General features: G+C 42.1%; 1 protein-coding gene across 1 annotated transcript in view; it reads left to right on the top strand.

Moving 5' to 3' along the window:
- The first annotated feature begins 1988 nt into the window (after nucleotides 1–1988).
- LOC311144067 (solute carrier family 49 member 4-like) overlaps nucleotides 1989–19506 on the top strand; it is a 61452-nt gene continuing 43934 nt past the window's right edge. Inside the window, exons 1-2 of the mRNA XM_084180019.1 lie at nucleotides 1989–2408; nucleotides 10812–10905. Of these exons, the coding sequence (XP_084036145.1) occupies nucleotides 2114–2408; nucleotides 10812–10905 (389 nt within the window). The 5' untranslated portion in view covers nucleotides 1989–2113. The remainder of the gene's footprint in view (nucleotides 2409–10811; nucleotides 10906–19506) is intronic.

The raw sequence follows: 19506 nt of genomic DNA, 5'->3' as shown, positions 1-19506 counted from the left end.
GACACATCTACACCTGCATCCAGGAGAGTGTTTTTGATCTGTTGGGCTGTTGTCAGGGGGGTTTTCTTCACCATAGAGAGTATTCTCCGGTCATCCACTACAGTGGTCTTCCTCGGTCTACCGGGTCTTTTGACATAATTGAGTTCACCGGTTGTTTTTTTCTTGTTAATGATGAACCAAACTGTTGACTTGGGCATGGCCAGGGTTTTTGCAATGTTCCTGATTGATTGATTTTCATTTCTGAGCCTTATGACGGCCAGCTTCATTTGCATCGACACTGCTGTCTTCCTCATGTTGTCACACCACAACAACAACCTCCAAAGGCAATAGCAAAGTCTAGAATCAATGCTATTCATCAACAGCTCTCCTGCATTCACTAACGACACAAATGAATACACCTGCCTAACAACACACATCTGTGAAGCCAATTTAACAAATACTTGTAGTACCTTAAAATGGGGGGACCATGTATAAAAGGTGCTATCATTTCTAAACAGTTCATCCGATATATATGAAAATACCCTCAAATTAAAGCTGACAGTCTGCACTTCACCCTCATTGTCATTGTATCCTTTCAAACTCAAAGTGCTAGAGTACAGAACCAAAATAACAAAAATATTGTCACTGTCCAATGAATTATGGAGCTCACTGTAAATCGTTATTTTTTTGGTTCGAACCAGTTCAGAACTTTATTTTGCTGGTCAGAACAGTGGAACAGGACCCCCCCCCAAAAAAATGGTTCTGTTCAGAACGAAACGATTGGATTTTTTTTTTGGTTCCAATCCCTGTCTAAACAATTAGTATCTCAACATTTTTAGATAGGCAAGTCAAAGTGTCTAAATACTATCTCGAAATTTCAAGGTAGTATCAACATTCTTATATTTTTTCGTGGCGGAAATGGGCTTCCATAATCAACTGTTTTCATTTTTTCATACTTTTAAAAAACAGTACGTCTGCTAACATGTCCTCCAAAAAAAAGAAGGAATTTCAACCATTGTTATTATTATTTTTAAACATCTTTATTGCGGGACTTTTATTTTGAAGGGAAATCGCGTAGGTCACAGCCTTATTCTCGCTAGGTCTTCCTTATTCTTGCTGGCTTCTCAGAGGTTATTTTTTCCCATTGAGAATGATAGAGGTCTCTAGTGGCAAAAAGGCTATTTTAGCGAGGGCAGCGCCATTGAGTGCTTCCACCATTTTAATGTCGTCAACTGAGTGGGACTTCCAACTTCATTGGCTGATCCCTCCTTGTGGCCCTGTCCAACAGGCCGATCAGCCAATCATGAAGAAGAAAATGGACTACTTCAAGATGGAGATTGCTTCAATGGCGCTGGCCATGCTGTCACGTGCGCCATAATGGCACTCATAAAAACATGAGTCCTTTATCTATCTCTATGCTTTTCTTTTTTTTCATGGATAAGGTAATGTTGAACTAAGGGGCCATTCCGACTCAACAAGGGATGAAAATCCAGTTAACATCTATTGAGTTAACATCTATTGAGGAAGGGACCAACATGGATGAGAACGGGGTTGTAGTCCCCTGTAGCTCAGTTGGTAGAGCATGGCGCTGACAACGCCAGGGTTTTGGGTTCGGGGGGCCAGTATGAAAATGTATGCACTCACTAATTGTAAATCGCTCTGGATAAGAGCGTCTGCTAAATGACGTAAATGTATTCATTAGTCGGATTCTGCTGGAAAACGTTTCATCTGTTGCAAAACGTTTTGCAACGGAAATCGTTTACCGTTTACTTTAGGAACCGAACAGAAGCAAAAATAGCAAAAGAAACCAAACGGGGAGGGACCTACATTTTTTTGTCGTTGCAAAAAGTTTTACGTTGGTGAAGTAACAGACGAAACGTTTTTTAACGTAATCCAAATAATAGTAATGCATACACCCCAGGTTTCGGTTTCAAAATTGTGACCATATCCGTGACTGTCCAGGCATGCGCAGTGAAGTTTGAATTGAAGCAATGACATCGATTGTTATTGTGTCTCTGGGCAACTGATATTGAAGTTAGATACCGGTACATTTGTTGCCATTATGTAATCGAAGATTGGACATCTCGCGCGGACTAAATCACTTCTGAACGAACGCTACATTGTATCAAATGCGATGGGTGCTGCATCGAGCACCGAGGGCGAAAGGGAACCTCTACTTGTTCATCCTAACCGCGAGACGAGCATTCAGCCAGTTTACAGCCAAGTCTACGGGAGAAGATGGCTGGTTCTGACTCTGTTTTCCTTGTTGGCGTTCATGCAAGGGATAGTATGGAACACTTGGGGCCCAATTCAGAACTCTGCCATGCACGCGTACGATTTTGCCAAATCTGATATCGCCGTTCTGGTTCTATGGGGGCCAGTGGGGTTCGCACCTTGGCTGCTATTTATGTGGCTAATGGACAAAAAGGGTGAGTTGTTTTGTTCCAAATGGCAGTTGACAATAATGTACTGGAACACAATGTACTTTCCTTCATGTATATTTTTACAATTGCATGTCTCCATTCCAAAATTATATTTCCCCAGAATTGTTTTATTGCAAAGTGCAGGAAGTTGTGGATTGTTGACACATAAATCCCAATAACATTTTCAAGAGAAGATATTGATGAGAAATCAAAGATCAAAGTTGATCAGCTAAGCCCCCCTCCCCCCCCAACCAAATCAACCACAAGAAAGGGAAACAAACAAACATTTAAATGTTTTCCCTCAGACATACCAAGTTTCCCTCAGACTGACCTAGTTTCAATGTTGTTGTTGGGCCAATAACTAGATAAGAATAGTTAAAATACCCTCGCTTTATCACCATTTCCTACTCAGTAGAATATCAGGACCCCAGACTACTGTAAATGATTAAACCATGAGAAAGTCATCATAGAGACACGTGTCACACCTACACGTAAGACAATGATGCTTGGCCCACAAAGGGTCTGAACAACAAGTAAACCATCACAATTATTCCCTATGTTTACATCTGTCATCATATAGGTTGGCCTCACAGTTTCTCTGACACACAGAAAGAACATAATGTTTCTGTCTTTTCAGTATGTTCTCTTCACCAAGTCTTTTGAGTAATCATTACAATCCAGCCACCATAGAATAACATGTACCTGTAATAAATGGTAACTGACTTACTGCCTCTGTGGAATTTTGGCTAGGGGCCACTTATGTCTTAGTCTGTGAAATCTGTTTCACCAAGCTCTCAAACAACACAGTCCAGTCAAAAGTGTCATTTACTGGCAGTTAAAGTAACACTTAGAAGGAGCCACGCATAAGTGTCTTGACGAGTGCTGCCATACCAAGTTTAACTGCCAGTCACCTTTTATTTATTTATTTCACCTTTATTTAACCAGGTAAGCCAGTTGAGAACAAGTTCTCATTTACAACTGCGACCTGGCCAAGATAAAGCAAAGCACTGCGATAAAAACAAAAACAACACAGAGTTACACATGGGATAAACAAAACGTACAGTCAAAAACACAATAGAAAATGAATGTATATACAGTGTGTGCAAATGTAGTAAGTAAGGCAATAAATAGGCCATAGTGCAAAATAATTACAATTTAGTATTAACACTGGAGTGATAGATGTGCAGAAGACGATGTGCAAATAGAGATACTGGGGTGCAAATGAGCAATATACAGTGGGGGAAAAAAGTATTTAGTCAGCCACCAATTGTGCAAGTTCTCCCACTTAAAAAGATGAGAGAGGCCTGTAATTTTCATCATAGGTACACGTCAACTATGACAGACAAAATGAGGAAAAAAAATCCAGAAAATCACATTGTAGGATTTTTAATGAATTTATTTGCAAATTATGGTGGAAAATAAGTATTTGGTCACCTACAAACAAGCAAGATTTCTGGCTCTCACAGACCTGTAACTTCTTCTTTAAGAGGCTCCTCTGTCCTCCACTCGTTACCTGTATTAATGGCACCTGTTTGAACTTGTTATCAGTTTAAAAGACACCTGTCCACAACCTCAAACAGTCACACTCCAAACACCACTATGGACAAGACCAAAGAGCTGTCAAAGGACACCAGAAACAAAATTGTAGACCTGCACCAGGCTGGGAAGACTGAATCTGCAATAGGTAAGCAGCTTGGTTTGAAGAAATCAACTGTGGGAGCAATTATTAGGAAATGGAAGACATACAAGACCACTGATAATCTCCCTCGATCTGGGGCTCCACGCAAGATCTCACCCCGTGGGGTCAAAATGATCACAAGAACAGTGAGCAAAAATCCCAGAACCACACGGGGGGACCTAGTGAATGACCTGCAGAGAGCTGGGACCAAAGTAACAAAGCCTACCATCAGTAACACACTACGCCGCCAGGGACTCAAATCCTGCAGTGCCAGACGTGTCCCCCTGCTTAAGCCAGTACATGTCCAGGACCGTCTGAAGTTTGCTAGAGTGCATTTGGATGATCCAGAAGAGGATTGGGAGAATGTCATATGGTCAGATGAAACCAAAATAGAACTTTTTGGTAAAAACTCAACTCGTCGTGTTTGGAGGACAAAGAATGCTGAGTTGCATCCAAAGAACACCATACCTACTGTGAAGCATGGGGGTGGAAACATCATGCTTTGGGGCTGTTTTTCTGCAAAGGGACCAGGACGACTGATCTGTGTAAAGGAAAGAATGAATGGGGCCATGTATCGTGAGATTTTGAGTGAAAACCTCCTTCCATCAGCAAGGGCATTGAAGATGAAACGTGGCTGGGTCTTTCAGCATGACAATGATCCCAAACACACCGCCCGGGCAACGAAGGAGTGGCTTCGTAAGAAGCATTTCAAGGTCCTGGAGTGGCCTAGCCAGTCTCCAGATCTCAACCTCATAGAAAATCTTTGGAGGGAGTTGAAAGTCTGTGTTGCCCAGCGATAGCCCAAAAACATCACTGCTCTAGAGGAGATCTGCATGGAGGAATGGGCCAAAGTACCAGCAACAGTGTGTGAAAACCTTGTGAAGACTTACAGAAAATGTTTGACCTGTGTCATTGCCAACAAAGGGTATATAACAAAGTATTGAGAAACTTTTGTTATTGACCAAATACTTATTTTCCACCATAATTTGCAAATAAATTCATAAAAAATCCTACAATGTGATTTTCTGGATTTTTATTTCTCAATTTGTCTATCATAGTTGACGTGTACCTATGATGAAAATTACAGGCCTCTCTCATCTTTTTAAGTGGGAGAACTTTCACAATTGGTGGCTGACTAAATACTTTTTTCCCCCACTGTAAATAGCAATATGGGGATGAGGTAGTTGGGTGGGCTAATTACAGATGGGCTGTGTACAGGTGCAGTGATCTGTAAGCTGCTCTGACAACTGATGCTTAAAGTTAGTGAGGGAGATAAGAGTCTCCAGCTTCAGAGATTCTTGCAGTTCGTTCCAGTCATTAGCAGCAGAGAACTGGAAGGAATGGCGGCCAAAGGAGGTGTTGGCTTTGGGGATGACCAGTGAGATATACCTGCTGGAGTGCATACTACGGGTGGGTGTTGCTATGGTGACCAATGAGCTAAGATAAGGTGGGGATTTGCCTAGCAGTGATTTATAGATGACCTGGTGCCAGTGGGTTTGGCGACGAATATGTAGTGAGGGCCAGCCAATGAGAGCGTACAGGTCACAATGGTGGGTAGTATATGGGGCTTTTGGTGACAAAACGGATGGCACTGTGATAGACTACATCCAATTTGCTGAGTAGAGTGTTGGAGGCTATTTTGTAAATGACATCGCCGAAGTCAAGGATTGGCAGGATAGTCAGTTTTAGGAGGGCATGTTTGGCAGCATGAATGAAGGAGGCTTTGTTGCGAAATAGGAAGCCGATTCTAGATTTAACTTTGGATTGGAGATGCTTAATGTGAGTCTTGAAGGAGAGTTTACGGTCTAACCAGACACCTAGGTATTTGTAGTTGTCCACATATTCTAAGTCAGACCCGCCGAGAGTAGTGATTCTAGTCGGGCAGGCGGGTGCAAGCAACGTTCGATTGAAGAGCATGCATTTAGTTTTACTAGCGTTTAAGAGCAGTTGGAGTCTACGGAAGGAGTGTTGTATGGCATTGAAGCTCATTTGGAGGTTTGTTAACACAGTGTCCAATGAAGGGCCAGATGTATACAAAATGGTGTCGTCTGCGTAGAGGTGGATCTGAGAGTCACCAGCAGCAAGAGCGACATCATTGATATACACAGAGAATAGAGTCGGCCCGAGAATTGAACCCTGTGGCACCCCCATAGAGACTGCCATAGGTCCAGACAACAGGCCCTCCGATTTGACACATTGAACTCTATCTGAGAAGTAGTTGGTGAACCAGGCGAGGCAGTCATTTGAGAAACCAAGGCTATTTAGTCTGCCAATAAGAATGCAGTGATTGACAGAGTTGAAAGCCTTGGCCAGGTCGATGAAGACGGCTGCACAGTACTGTCTTTTATCGATCGCTGTTATAATATCGTTTAGGAAACCAGATTGCATAGCGGAGAAGGTGGTCCTCTGTGGTCCTCTGTAGCTCAGCTGGTAGAGCACGGCGCTTGTAACGCCAGGGTAGTGGGTTCGATCCCCGGGACCACCCATACACAAAAATGTATGCACACATGACTGTAAGTCGCTTTGGATAAAAGCGTCTGCTAAATGGCATATTATTATTATTATTATAAGGTACGGTGGGATTCGAAATGGATGGTGATCTGTTTGTTAACTTGGCTTTCAAATACTTTCGAAAGGCAGGGCAGGATGGATATAGGTCTGTAACAGTTTGGATCTAGAGTTACACCCCCTTTGAAGAGGGGATGACCGCGGCAGCTTTCCAATCTCTGGGGTTCTCAGATGATACGAAAGAGAGGTTGAACAGGCTAGTAATAGGGGTTGGTACAATTTCTGTGGCTAATTTTAGAAAGAAAGGGTCCAGATTGTCTAGCCCAGCTGATTTGTAGAGGTCCAGATTTTGCAGCTCTTTCAGAACATCAGCTATCTGAATTTGGGTGAAGGAGAAGCGGGGGGGGCATAGGCAAGTTGTAGCGGGGGGGCAGAGCTGGTGGCCAGGGTAGGGGTAGCCAGGTGGAAAGCATGGCCAGCCGTAGCAAAATGCTTATTGAAATTCTCGATTATTGTTGATTTATCGGTGGTGACAGTATTTCCTAGCCTCAGTGCAGTGGGCAGCTGGGAGGAGGTGCTCTTATTCTCCATGGACTTTACAGTGTCCCAAAACTTTTTGGAGTTAATGCTACAGGATGCACATTTCTGTTCGAAAAAGCTAGCCTTTGCTTTCCTAAATGATTGTGTATATTGGTTCCTGACCTCCCTGAAAAGTTGCATATCGCAGGGGCTGTTCGGTGCTAATGCAGTACGCCATCTGATTTAAAATAGTTAGCTAACACCCAGAACACACTATCAGGTGACAAAAAGAGTTGGAAACATAAAAGCAAACAACATATAAAGCATATTAAAGCAAAGGGCATCTGTCATAAGTTTGTCAAGTGGTTAGTTAGTCATCTAGGAACATCCCATGACTGTCTCTCTAAAACAAACGTGACGTGGCTACGGGTGTTACATAATCAAAACACTTCATAACAGTGTAATACAACATTTAGAATGTCAGTGAAATCATGGCTGTAGTTTCCCAGAGCTGACTGTTAAATATGGCCCTAAAGAGGAAAGTGTTTGTAAAGTTTCCCCTCTGAGTCAGGGGTTTCTAGAATTCGAGAAGTACATAAACGGAGATCACTCCGTATGAGTTTTTGTTAGAGTTGTGTGCAGCGGTCCATCTGATTTCAACATTTTAAAGCACTAAAATTTTTAGAGACCCCTCAGGGATGTGCATGCAGGCAGGGGTTGTTACATGTTGCTGTTATTCCAAAGATGGTGTGCCTGACTCTCAAATGAAGGAGATTATTTCCTAATCGAGTTATAATCTGACATGACAAGTCACACTTCTCCTATTTCTACCTAGTACACTCTTATATCAAAGTTAGAAGTTTACGATTTTTTGCTACTGTAGTATTTAGGCCAAACCCGATGAAATGCAGCTCCAACGACTGCCTGGTATAGATTAGATTTTTGATGTATTTTGTACACAAAGGATCCACATACCAGGTGTTGCTATGGTGACCAATGAGCTAAGATAAGGTGGGAATTTGCCTAGCAGTGATTTATAGATGACCTGGTGCCAGTGGGTTTGGCGACGAATATGTAGTGAGGGCCAGCCAATGAGAGCGTACAGGTCACAATGGTGGGTAGTATATGGGGCTTTGGTGACAAAACGGATGGCACTGTGATAGACTACATCCAATTTGCTGAGTAGAGTGTTGGAGGCTATTTTGTAAATGACATCGCCGAAGTCAAGGATTGGTAGGATAGTCAGTGTTACGAGGGCATGTTTGGCAGCATGAATGAAGGAGGCTTTGTTGTGAAATAGGAAGCCGATTCTAGATTTAACTTTGGATTGGAGATGCTTAATGTGAGTCTTGAAGGAGAGTTTACGATCTAACCAGACACCTAGGTATTTGTCCACATATTCTAAGTCAGACCCGCCGAGAGTAGTGATTCTAGTCGGGCAGGCGGGTGCAAGCAGCGTTCGATTGAAGAGCATGCATTTAGTTTTACTAGCGTTTAAGAGCAGTTGGAGTCTACGGAAGGAGTGTTGTATGGCATTGAAGCTCGTTTGGAGGTTTGTTAACACAGTGTCCAATGAAGGGCCAGATGTATACAAAATGGTGTCGTCTGCGTAGAGGTGGATCTGAGAGTCACCAGCAGCAAGAGCGACATCATTGATATACACAGGGAATAGAGTCGGCCCGAGAATTGAACCCTGTGGCACCCCCATAGAGACTGCCAGAGGTCCAGACAACAGGCCCTCCGATTTGACACATTGAACTCTATCTGAGAAGTAGGAACCACAAAGGAACCACATACCAGCATCTGCCATTATTTAGTTGTGCCATCTTTAGTACATGGAGATCTAACAGACAGGAACAGAGAGTTCCTAAAGGGAACCCACAGAAACATTTGAAGATACAGAATGTAGGTTTCCCCAACATTTCTCAAAATGTCATATCTGATCAAAATAAGATTTTAGTTTATCTGATGATCGGATTAGGCCTATTTCTACTGTCAATTTGTCACCAATTGTGTACTTTCTCAGCTAGTGACTCACTCATCACTACCAAGAGGAAATTGGGAAACAGATGATGACTGTAGGGGAACAGAAGTTCTCTTAAATTATGGTCATGTGGTGGAACTGAAAATGTAGACTTAAGTCAGACAGGAAGCTGCATTTCTCTGGGTTTGTAAATGAGGAAGAGAACTGGGATGTTGTGGTTTGGGGGAAGTTGACTGGACACTAGTGATTCATATTTGGGATAATGTTTAGAATGAGGTCTCAAAAATTCTACAAAATACACTACATGACCAAAAGTATGTGGACACCTGCTTGTTGAACATCTCTCATTCCAAAATCATGGCCATTACCATGGAGTTGGTCCCCCTTTGCAGCTATAACAGCCTCCACTCTTTTGGGAAGGCTTGTTGGAACATTGCTGCGGGGACTTGCTTCCATTCAGCCACAAGAGCATTAGTGAGGTCGGGCACTGATGTTGGGCGATTAGGCCTGGCTCGCAGTCGGCTTTCTCATTCATCCCAAAGTGTTTGATGGGATTGAGGTCAGCACTCTGTGCAGGCCAGTCAAGTTCTTCCACACCGATCTCGACAAACCATTTCTGTATGGACCTCGCTTTGTGCACGGGGGCATTGTCATGCTGAAACAGAAAAGGGCCTTCCCCAAACTGTTGCCGCAAAGTTGTAAGCACAGAATCATCTTGAATGTCGTTGAATGCTGTAGCATTAACAATTCCCTTCATTGGAACTAACGGGCCTAACCCGAACCATGAAAAACAGCCCCAGACGATTATTCCTCCTCCGCCAAACTTTACAGTTGGCACTATGCATTCGGGCAGGTAGCGTTCTCCTGGCATCCGCCAAACCCAGATTCGTCCGTCGGACTGACAGATGTTGAAGCATAATTCATCACTCCAAAGAACACGTTTTCACTGCTCCAGAGTCCAATGGCGGCGAGCTTTACACCACTCCAGCTGACGCTTGGCATTGCGCATGGTGATCATAGGCTTGTGTGCGGCTGCTCGGCCATGGAAATTCATTTAATGAAGCTCCCGATGACAGTTCTTGTGCTGACGTTGCTTCCAGAGGCAGTTTGGAACTCGGTATTGAGTGTTGCAACCGAGGACAGACGATTTTTACGTGCTACGCTCTTCAGCACTCGGCGCTCCTGTTCTGTGAGCTTGTGTGGCCTACCACTTCGCGGCTGAGCCGTTGTTGCTACTAGGAGTTTCCACTTCAAAATAACAGCACTTACAGTTGACCGGGGCAGCTTTGGCAGGGCTGAAATCTGACAAACTGACTTGTTGGGAAGGTGGCATCCTATGACGGTGCCAAGTTGAAAGTCACTGAGCTCTTCAGTAAGGCCAAATTGTATGGCTGTTTGCTCGATTTTATACACCTGTCAGTAATGGGTGTGGCTGAAATAGCTGAATCCACTAATTTGAAGGGGTGTCCACATACTTTTGTATATATAGTATAGTCGTACTGTAACCTTTGGAAGAATAATACAGAATACAAAATAACCTCAAATGTTTCTCTCTCTACTCCCCAACCTAACCTACCTCAACTCCACCTCTCCCTATCTCTCTCTCCCCTCTTCTATTTCCTCTCTCTCCATCTCACCCCTCTTTCTCCACCTCTCCCCTCTCTCTCCATCTCTCCCCTCTTTTTCCACCTCTCTCCATCTCTCCCCTCCTGTGCTGCAGGTCTGCGCGCATCTCTTCTACTGTCAGCCTTCTTCATGGTGATTGGGGCAGCGCTGCGAAGTGTCCCTGTACCAGAACAACAACTAAGGCGATGGTAACAACACACACTCCCTCACACCCAGAGCCATGCTATATACTTTATATATAGTCCATACCAGCGGTCTCCAACCTTTTCTAGCATGAGAGCTACTCATCTTTTGAAAACTTTCAAATAGGAACATTCTTCTCTTCTCCTCTTGCCTGCAACTATTCCCCTGGTCCTTAGTGTACAAGAGAATGTAGTGCACTATGTTTTCTGTCAATATACCTGGTAAAATAATGGTTAATAAGCAACTCTTAAGGAGGGTCCTAAAAAATCAGTGATTTTTGTCTCCAAATTCTGTTAGATATTTTCCCAAATGATGTATCCTCAGTTAGATTTTTCCTTGTTTTAGATTATTTTAGTTTTTCACTCTCAAAATTACAATTGTTTATAGAGAAACAACGAAATTGGATGTTCAGAGTCCATGTCAATGCTTAAATCGCATCAGAATACCATTTTTGTGGGAGGTCTGGAAGAGAACAAACATAGATTTTGTTGTTTTTTTGTACGCATCTAGCGAGTGAGGAATGTGCCGTCTAATGTGCCTGTTTAGTGATGGTTCTGTACTGCTGCTGCTCATTTCATGGCAAAGTTAGCAAATAACAAATATTAGATACAAATGATACTGTACACTTCCTCATAATATACATCTACCAGGTAAGCCTACTTTGTAATTAACATTTAATTGAGAAGGTTTTGTTGAAAGTATTTCTGTCAACCCACCACGGTTATCACATCAACTGGCTTCACACGGAGTGATAGACAAACACGTGCACCACACAGACAGACAGCGGCAATATTGCTGGAAATTAATTGGCAGATATTGTCTTAGGTTTGGCTTTTTAAGCCAATACTGGCGGACCAGGGGTGAGATAATGTCAATGTTGTGTTGATTAGATAGTCGCTGGGAGGTTGTGGTGTTTGATACTTGTGAGGTGGAAGACATGAAAATTGCATGTATGTTCAGAATTGTTTGGCAAGCTACTCATAGGTGGCCTGCGAGCTACTGGTAGCTTGTTATCTACCTGTTGGAGACACCTGGTCCATACTGTATAATCAGGGGTGGGCAAATTACGGCCCGAGCCCATTCAATCTGGCCCACGGGAGGTTTGTTGTATGTAGAAATTATAATGGACCTATACACTACCAGTCAAAACTCTGAACACACCTACACATTCAAGTTTTATTTATTTTTTTGAAATATTTTTTACATTGTAGAATAATAGTGAAGACATCAAAACTATGAAATAACACATATGGAATTATGTAGTAACCAAAAAAGTGTTAAACAAATCAAAATATATTTTATATTTGAGATTCTTCAAATAGCCACCCTTTGCCTTGATGACAGCTTTGCACACTAATGGCATTCTCTCAACCAGCTTCATGAGGTAGTCACCTGGAATGCATTTCAATTAACAGGTGTGCCTTTTGTGGAATTTCTTTCCTTAATGAGTTTGAGCCAATCAGTTGTGTTGTGACAAGGTAGGGGTGGTATATAGAAGATAGCCCTATTTGGTAAAAGACCAAATGCATATTATGGCAAGAACAGCTCAAATAAGCAAAGAGAAATGACTCCATCATTACTTTAAGACATGAAGGTCAGTCAATCCGGAACATTTCAAGAACTTTGAAAGTGCTGTCGCAAAAACCATCAAGCGCTGGCTCTCATGAGGACTGCCACAGGAACGGAAGAACCAGAGTTACATCTACTGCGGAGGATAAGTTCAGTAGAGTTAACTGCACCTCAGATTGCAGCCCAAATAAATGCTTCACAGAGTTCAAGTAACAGACACATCTCAACATCAACTGTTCAGAGGAGACTGCGTGAATCAGGCCTTCATGGTCGAATTGCTGCAAAGAAACCACTACTAAAGGACACCAAGAAACACGAGCAATGGACATAGACCGGTGGAAATCTGTCCTTTGGTCTGATGAGTCCAAATCTATTTAGAATTCAAGGCACACTTAACCAGCATGGCTACCACAGCATTCTGCAGCCATACGCCATCCAATCTGGTTTGCGCTTATTGGGACTATAATTTGTTTTTCAACAGGACAATGACCCAAAACAAACCTCCAGGCTGTGTAAGGGCTATTTTATCAAGAAGGAGATTGATGGAGTGCTGCATCAGATGACCTGGCCTCCACAATCACCCGACCTCAACCCAATTGAAATGGTTTGGGATGAGTTGGACCGCAGAGTGAAGGAAAAGCAGCCAACAAGTGCTCAGCATATGTGGGAACTCCTTCAAGACTGTTGGAAAAGCATGCCTCATGAAGCTGGTTGAGAGAATGCCAAGAGTGTGCAAAGCTGTCATCAAGGCGAAGGGTGGCTAATTTGAAGAATTTAAAATCTAAAATTCTGATTTGTTTAACACTTTTGCTTACTACATGATTCCTTATGTGTTATTTCATAGTTTTGATGTCTTCACTATTATTCTACAATGTAGAAAATAGTAAGAAATAAAGAAAAACCCTTGAATGAGTACATGTCTAAACTTTTGACTGGTACTGTAGGTGTCAAAATTATTGGCACCCCTGTTTTCAAAAATGTTTTATGAGATTGGAGAACACATTGGGAGGGATCTTAGACCATTCCTCCATACATAATCTTTACAGATCCTTGATATCCTTCGGTCTGCACTTAAGGACTGCCCTCTTCAATTCAAACCACAGATTTACAATGAGGTTCAAGTCCGCAGACAAAGTTGGCCATTGCAAAATGTTGATTTTTGTTGTCAATGAACCATTTCTTTGTGGATGTTGTTGTGTGCTTGGGATTTTTGTCTTGTTGGAAGATCCACTTGCGGCCAAGTTTCAGTTTCCTGGCAGAGGCAACCAGGTTTTTGGCTAAAATGTCCTAGTACTTGATAAAATGTATAATCCTGTTGACCTTAACAAGGGCACCAGGACCAGTGGAAGCAAAACAGCCCCATAACATGAAATAGACACAACCATTCAGTAGGTATGAGGTTCCTTTCTGCATATGCATCCTTCTTTCGATGCCAAACCCACCACTGGTCTGCGTGGCCAAAGAGCTCTATTTTCGTGTCATCTGACCATAGCACCGGTTCCAATCCAAGAGCTAATGCCGTTTTAGCAAATTCCAGGCGTTTACATTTGTTGGTTGCTCTCAATGAAGGCTTCTTTTCTGGCAACCCTTCGAAAGAGCCTGTTGGCATGGAGGTGGTGTCTAATTGTAGATTTGGAGACTTGGTGACCCAAAGACGCGACCAAGTTCTATAATTCTCCAACTTTGGACCTTGTATTTTTCTTTGCCTCTCGAACCATCCTCCTCACTGAGCTTAGTACACCTGTGTCCAATACTGTTCCAGTGGTTTAAACTTCTTTAATTGTTGCCCTAACAGTGGTAAGTGATATACAGTTGAAGTCGGAAGTTTACATACACCTTAACCAAATACATTTAAACTCAGTTTTTCACAATTCCTGACATTTAAACCTAGTAAAAGTTCCCTGTCTTAGGTCAGTAAGGATCACCACTTTATTTTAAGAATGTGAAATGTCAGAATAATAGTAGAGAGAATTATTTATTTCAGCTTTTATTTCTTTCATCACATTCCCAGTGGGTCAGAAGTTTACATACACTCAATTAGTATTTGGTAGCTTTGGCTTTAAATTGTTTAACTTGGGTCAAACGTTTCAGGTAGCCTTCCACAAGCTTCCCACAATAAGTTGGGTGAATTTTGGCCCATTCCTCCTGACAGAGCTGGTGTAACTGAGTCCATTCCTCCTGACAGAGCTGGTGTAACTGAGTCAGGTTTGTAGGCCTCCTTGCTCGCACACACCTTTTCAGTTTTGCCCACACATTTTCTATAGGATTGAGGTCAGGGCTTTGTGATGGCCACTCCAATACCTTGACTTTGTTGTCCTTAAGCCATTTTGCCACAACTTTGGAAGTATGCTTGGGGTCATTGTCCATTTGGAAGACCCATTTGCGACCAAGCTTTAACTTCCTGACTGATGTCTTGAGATGTTGCTTCAATATATCCACATAATTTTCCTTCCTCATGATGCCATCTATGTTGTGAAGTGCACCAGTCCGTCCTGCAGCAAAGCACCCCTACAGCATGATGCTGCCACCCCCGTGCTTCACGGTTGGGATGGTGTTCTTCGGCTTGCAATCCTCCCCCTTTTCCTCCAAATATAACGATGGTCATTATGGCCAAACAGTTCTATTTTTGTTTCATCAGACCAGAGGACATTTCTCCAAAAAGTACGATATTTGTCCCCATGTGCAGTTGCAATCCGTAGTCTGGCTTTTTAATGGCGGTTTTGGAGCAGTGGCTTCTTCCTTGCTGAGATGCCTTTCAGATTATGTCGATATAGGACTTGTTTTACTGTGGATATAGATACTTTTGTACCTGTTTCCTCCAGCATCTTCACAAGGTCCTTTGCTGTTGTTCTGGGATTGAGTTGCACTTTTCGCACTAAAGTACGTTAATCTCTAAGAGAGAACGCGTCTCCTTCCTGAGCGGTATGACGGCTCGTGGTCCCATGGTGTTTATACTTACGTACTATTGTTTGTACAGATGAACGTGGTACCTTCAGGTGTTTGGAAATTGCTCCCAAGGATGAACCAGACTTGTGGAGGTCTACAATTGTTTTTCTGAGGTCTTGGCTGATTTCTTTTGATTTTTCCATGATGTCAAGCAAAGAGGCACTGTAGGCCTTGAAATGCATCCACAGGTACACCTCCAATTGACACAAATGATGTCAATTAGCCTATCAGAAGCTTCTAAAGCCATGACATCATTTTCTGGAATTTTCCAAGCTGTTTAAAGGCACAGTCAACTTAGTGTATGTAAACTTCTGACCCACTGGAATTGTAATACAGTGAATTATAAGTGAAATAATCTGTCTGTAAACAATTGTTTGAAAAATTACTTGTGTCATGCACAAAGTAGATGTCCTAACCGACTTGCCAAAACTATAGTTTGTTAACAAGAAATTTGTGGAGTGGTTGAAAAACAAGTTTTAATGACTCCAACCTAAGTGTATGTAAACTTCCGACTTCAACTGTATATATATAGAATGTTAATGCAGATTTAATTTAGTTAGAATGTTTCGGGTACCAATAATTTCGACAATTTATATAATTATATTGCTTGTTAAACAAAATCTCTTTCTCTGAGCAATTATATTAGAATAAAATAATATAATTATCCAATTTCTTTGAGCATACAATATAGCTCACTATTAGAATTATTTATACAGTCTTTTTTGCTCATCTTTATCAAAGGTGCCAATAATGTTGAACCTGACTGTATGCTCCACGCTGTATGATTCTGCTCAGACCTGGTCTACAGTGCATTCGGAAAGTTTTCAGACCTCTTTACTTTTTCCACATTTTGTTACGTTACAGCCTTATTCTAAAATTGATTAAAAAATGTTTTCCCCCTCATCAATCTACACACAATACCCCCTAATGATGAAGCAAAAACAGTTTTTAATTTTCTTTTGTGCAAATGTATTCAAAATAAAACACTGAAATATCACATTTACATAAGTACTCAGTACTTTGTTGAAGCACCTTAGGCAGCGATTACAGCCTCGAGTCTTCTTGGGTATGACGCTACAAGCTTGGCACACCTGTATTTGGGGAGTTTCTCCCATTCTTCTCTGCAGATCCTTTCAAACTCTGTCAGGTTGAATGGGGAGTGTTGTTGCACAGCTATTTTCAGGTCTCTCCAGAGATGTTCGATCGGGTTCAAGTCCGGGCTCTGGCTGGGTCACTCAAGGATATTCAGAGACTTGTCCCAAAGACACTCCTGCGTTGTCTTGGCTGTGTGCTTAGGGCCGTTGTCCTGTTGGTAGGTGAACCTTAACCCCACTCTGAGGTCCTGAGTGCACTGGAGCAGGTTTTCATCAAGGATCTCTTTTGTACTTTGCGCCGTTCATCTTTCCCTCAATCCTGGCTAGTCTCCCAGTCCCTGCCGCTGAAAAACATCCCCACAGCATGATGCTGCCACCACCATGCTTCACTGTAGGTTTGATGCGAGGTTTCCTCCTTGGCATTCAGGCCAAAGAGTTCAATCTTGGTTTCATCAGACCAGAGAATCTAGTTTCTCATGGTCTGAGAGTCCTTTAGGTGCCTTTTGGCAAACTCCTAGCAGGCTGTCATGTGTCTTTTACTGAGGAGTGGCTTCCGTCTGGCCACTCTACCATAAAGGCCTGATTGGTGGTGCTGCAGAGATTGTTGTTCTTCTGGAAGGTTCTCCCATCTCCACAGAGGAACTCTGGAGCTCTGTCAGAGTGACCATCTGGTCATCCCTGACCAAGGCCCTTCTCCCCCGATTGCTCAGTTTGGCTGAGTCTTGGTGGTTCCAAACTTCTTCCATTTAAGAACAATGGAGGCCACTGTGTTCTTGGGGATCTTCAATGCTGCAGAAATTTTTTAGTACCCTTCCCCAGATCTGTGTCTCGACACAATCCTGTCTCGGAGCTCAAAGGACAATTCCTTCGACCTCATGGCTTGCTTTTTGCTCTGACATGCACTGTCAACTGTGGGACCTTATATAGACAGGTGTGTGCCTTTCCAAATCATGTCCAATCAATTGAATTTACCACAGGTGGACTCCAATCAAGTTGTAGAAACATCTCAAGGATGATCAATGGAAACAAGATACACCTTAGCTCAATTTTGAGTCTCATAGCAAAGGGTCTGAATACCTATGTAAATAAGGTATTTCTGTTTTCTATTTGAAATACATTTGCAAAAAATTCTAAAACCTGTTTTCGCTTTGTCATTATGGGGTATTGTGTGTAGATTAAGGATTTTAAAAAAATATTCCCTTTTAGAATAAGGCTGTAACGTAACAAAATGTGGGAAAAGTCAAGGGGTCTGAATACTTTCCGACTGCATTGTACTCTGGCATGAGTTTCCATACAAGATCATTTCTCTAGAAAACTCAGATCAAAAGTAGGCTACACAGAATTGTATATTTATTACATTTACCAATAATTTGAATAGCTATGGTAATTTGCTGGTTTCAGGGTGCCTGGTTTCTGCTTTTAAATTGCGGATTTAGGGAGGAAAGAAATTACCCATCCAGTTGAACATAGATTTGATGAATGAAGGAATTCATGAATCGCTAGTTTTCCAGTCGTATTGATGTGTTGCAGTATTGAACTGTCGCATTGAAATAGTTCCTGCTCGTTTTGAAGGCCTCATAATAGCAGAGACCTGGAATGGGATTGAGACGCACCATTTCCTCCAAGAGATTAGTATTCTATTTTAATAGTTGAATTGTGTGGAGGCTTATTTTCTGTTCTTATTGACTACGGCTTTCATTCACATTCATTCATTTCTGTCATCCTTATTTCCACCAGCAGAATATATGTAGTCAATATTTCCTCCACTTTCTAAAAAAAGCACCTGTGCGTTTAAAGGAGTCCCAGGCAAAGTTATCTGGATTACTTTAGGTATAAAGGTACTTTTATTATCCTACCTTAATCTGCCACATATTTCTAATTAGGCTCCACGTTGAGTTCCATTCAGATGATACATTAAGGGTATTTCAATTGAGGAAGGAAATTGTATTCCCTTAATGAGGTGTATAGCACTTTCACCAACTTAATTTATTATGTTAGGTTTGTTAATTTCAGTCCCAAAGGGAAGGTAAAAAACGAATTGTATTCTAACTGCACATTTTCTCGGAGTCTGATTGGTTCTGTAAAATGAGACCATTAGTTCAGTTTATTGCAATATTAAAATACAGACTAAACATAAATTGGAAAGATTGGCTCTTGTTTTAGGAGGGATACTTAGGAAATGAGACTCATGATTGATTCCTTCGTTGTAGAAAATTAAAGGTGTTTGAAGAAAGTATAAACTTTTATATTACGCTTGCCCCAGGCTTTGTTAGTCTGGTCCCAAATCTGTTTGTGGTGCCAAACAGATCTGGGACCAGGCTAAGGCTATGTGCCTTTACTGCACTTAACTGACAACAACCTCTTCATGCCCCGTTAGTCTTCATTCTCCCTGTCACCTCTATGCTTCAGAGGGCAGCTGAGTATGGAACAACAGAATACATGTGTGTGTGTGAGTGAGTGTGTGTATGTATGTGTGTGTGCGTACTAGACTAGAGACCTGCATAAAGCTGACTTGACAGTATACATGTCCTTGACCTAGGGTCATCCATAAGCATGACATAATATATATGGCATTGGTGTGGACGTTTTTACAGTGACTAGGCCTGTATGGCTGGAGAGAGCATATGCTCTTGTACTCTGTCATGTGAGAAATACAGGGTCACATGATGAGGCATACGCCATCAAACAAGAGGAGGCGGTTCTAGTGGAGGAGCGTTACATTGCAGGCAGTAAGGATGCCAACACAACAGCACTCCGCAGAGTATTTCCTCTGTTGATGTAATAATATTACATCAACAGATTACATCAACAGAGGAAATACTCTGCGGAGTGCTGTTGTGAGATCTTATATTATAAGATCTCAGCATCCAACTGAGACCCAGACAGTGTTGCTATCGAGGTGATAGTGCCAATACGTAAAGGATTTACACCCATACTATGTAAAGCACTATCCCTGAGAAGGCTGCTCTGCTCTCACAGTTCCTGGGATTACATTAT

Source organism: Coregonus lavaretus (assembly GCF_964263955.1).
Source record: "Coregonus lavaretus genome assembly, chromosome: 16".
NCBI classification, from domain to species: Eukaryota; Metazoa; Chordata; class Actinopteri; order Salmoniformes; family Salmonidae; genus Coregonus; species Coregonus lavaretus.
This window is presented reverse-complemented; position numbering and strand designations above follow the sequence as displayed.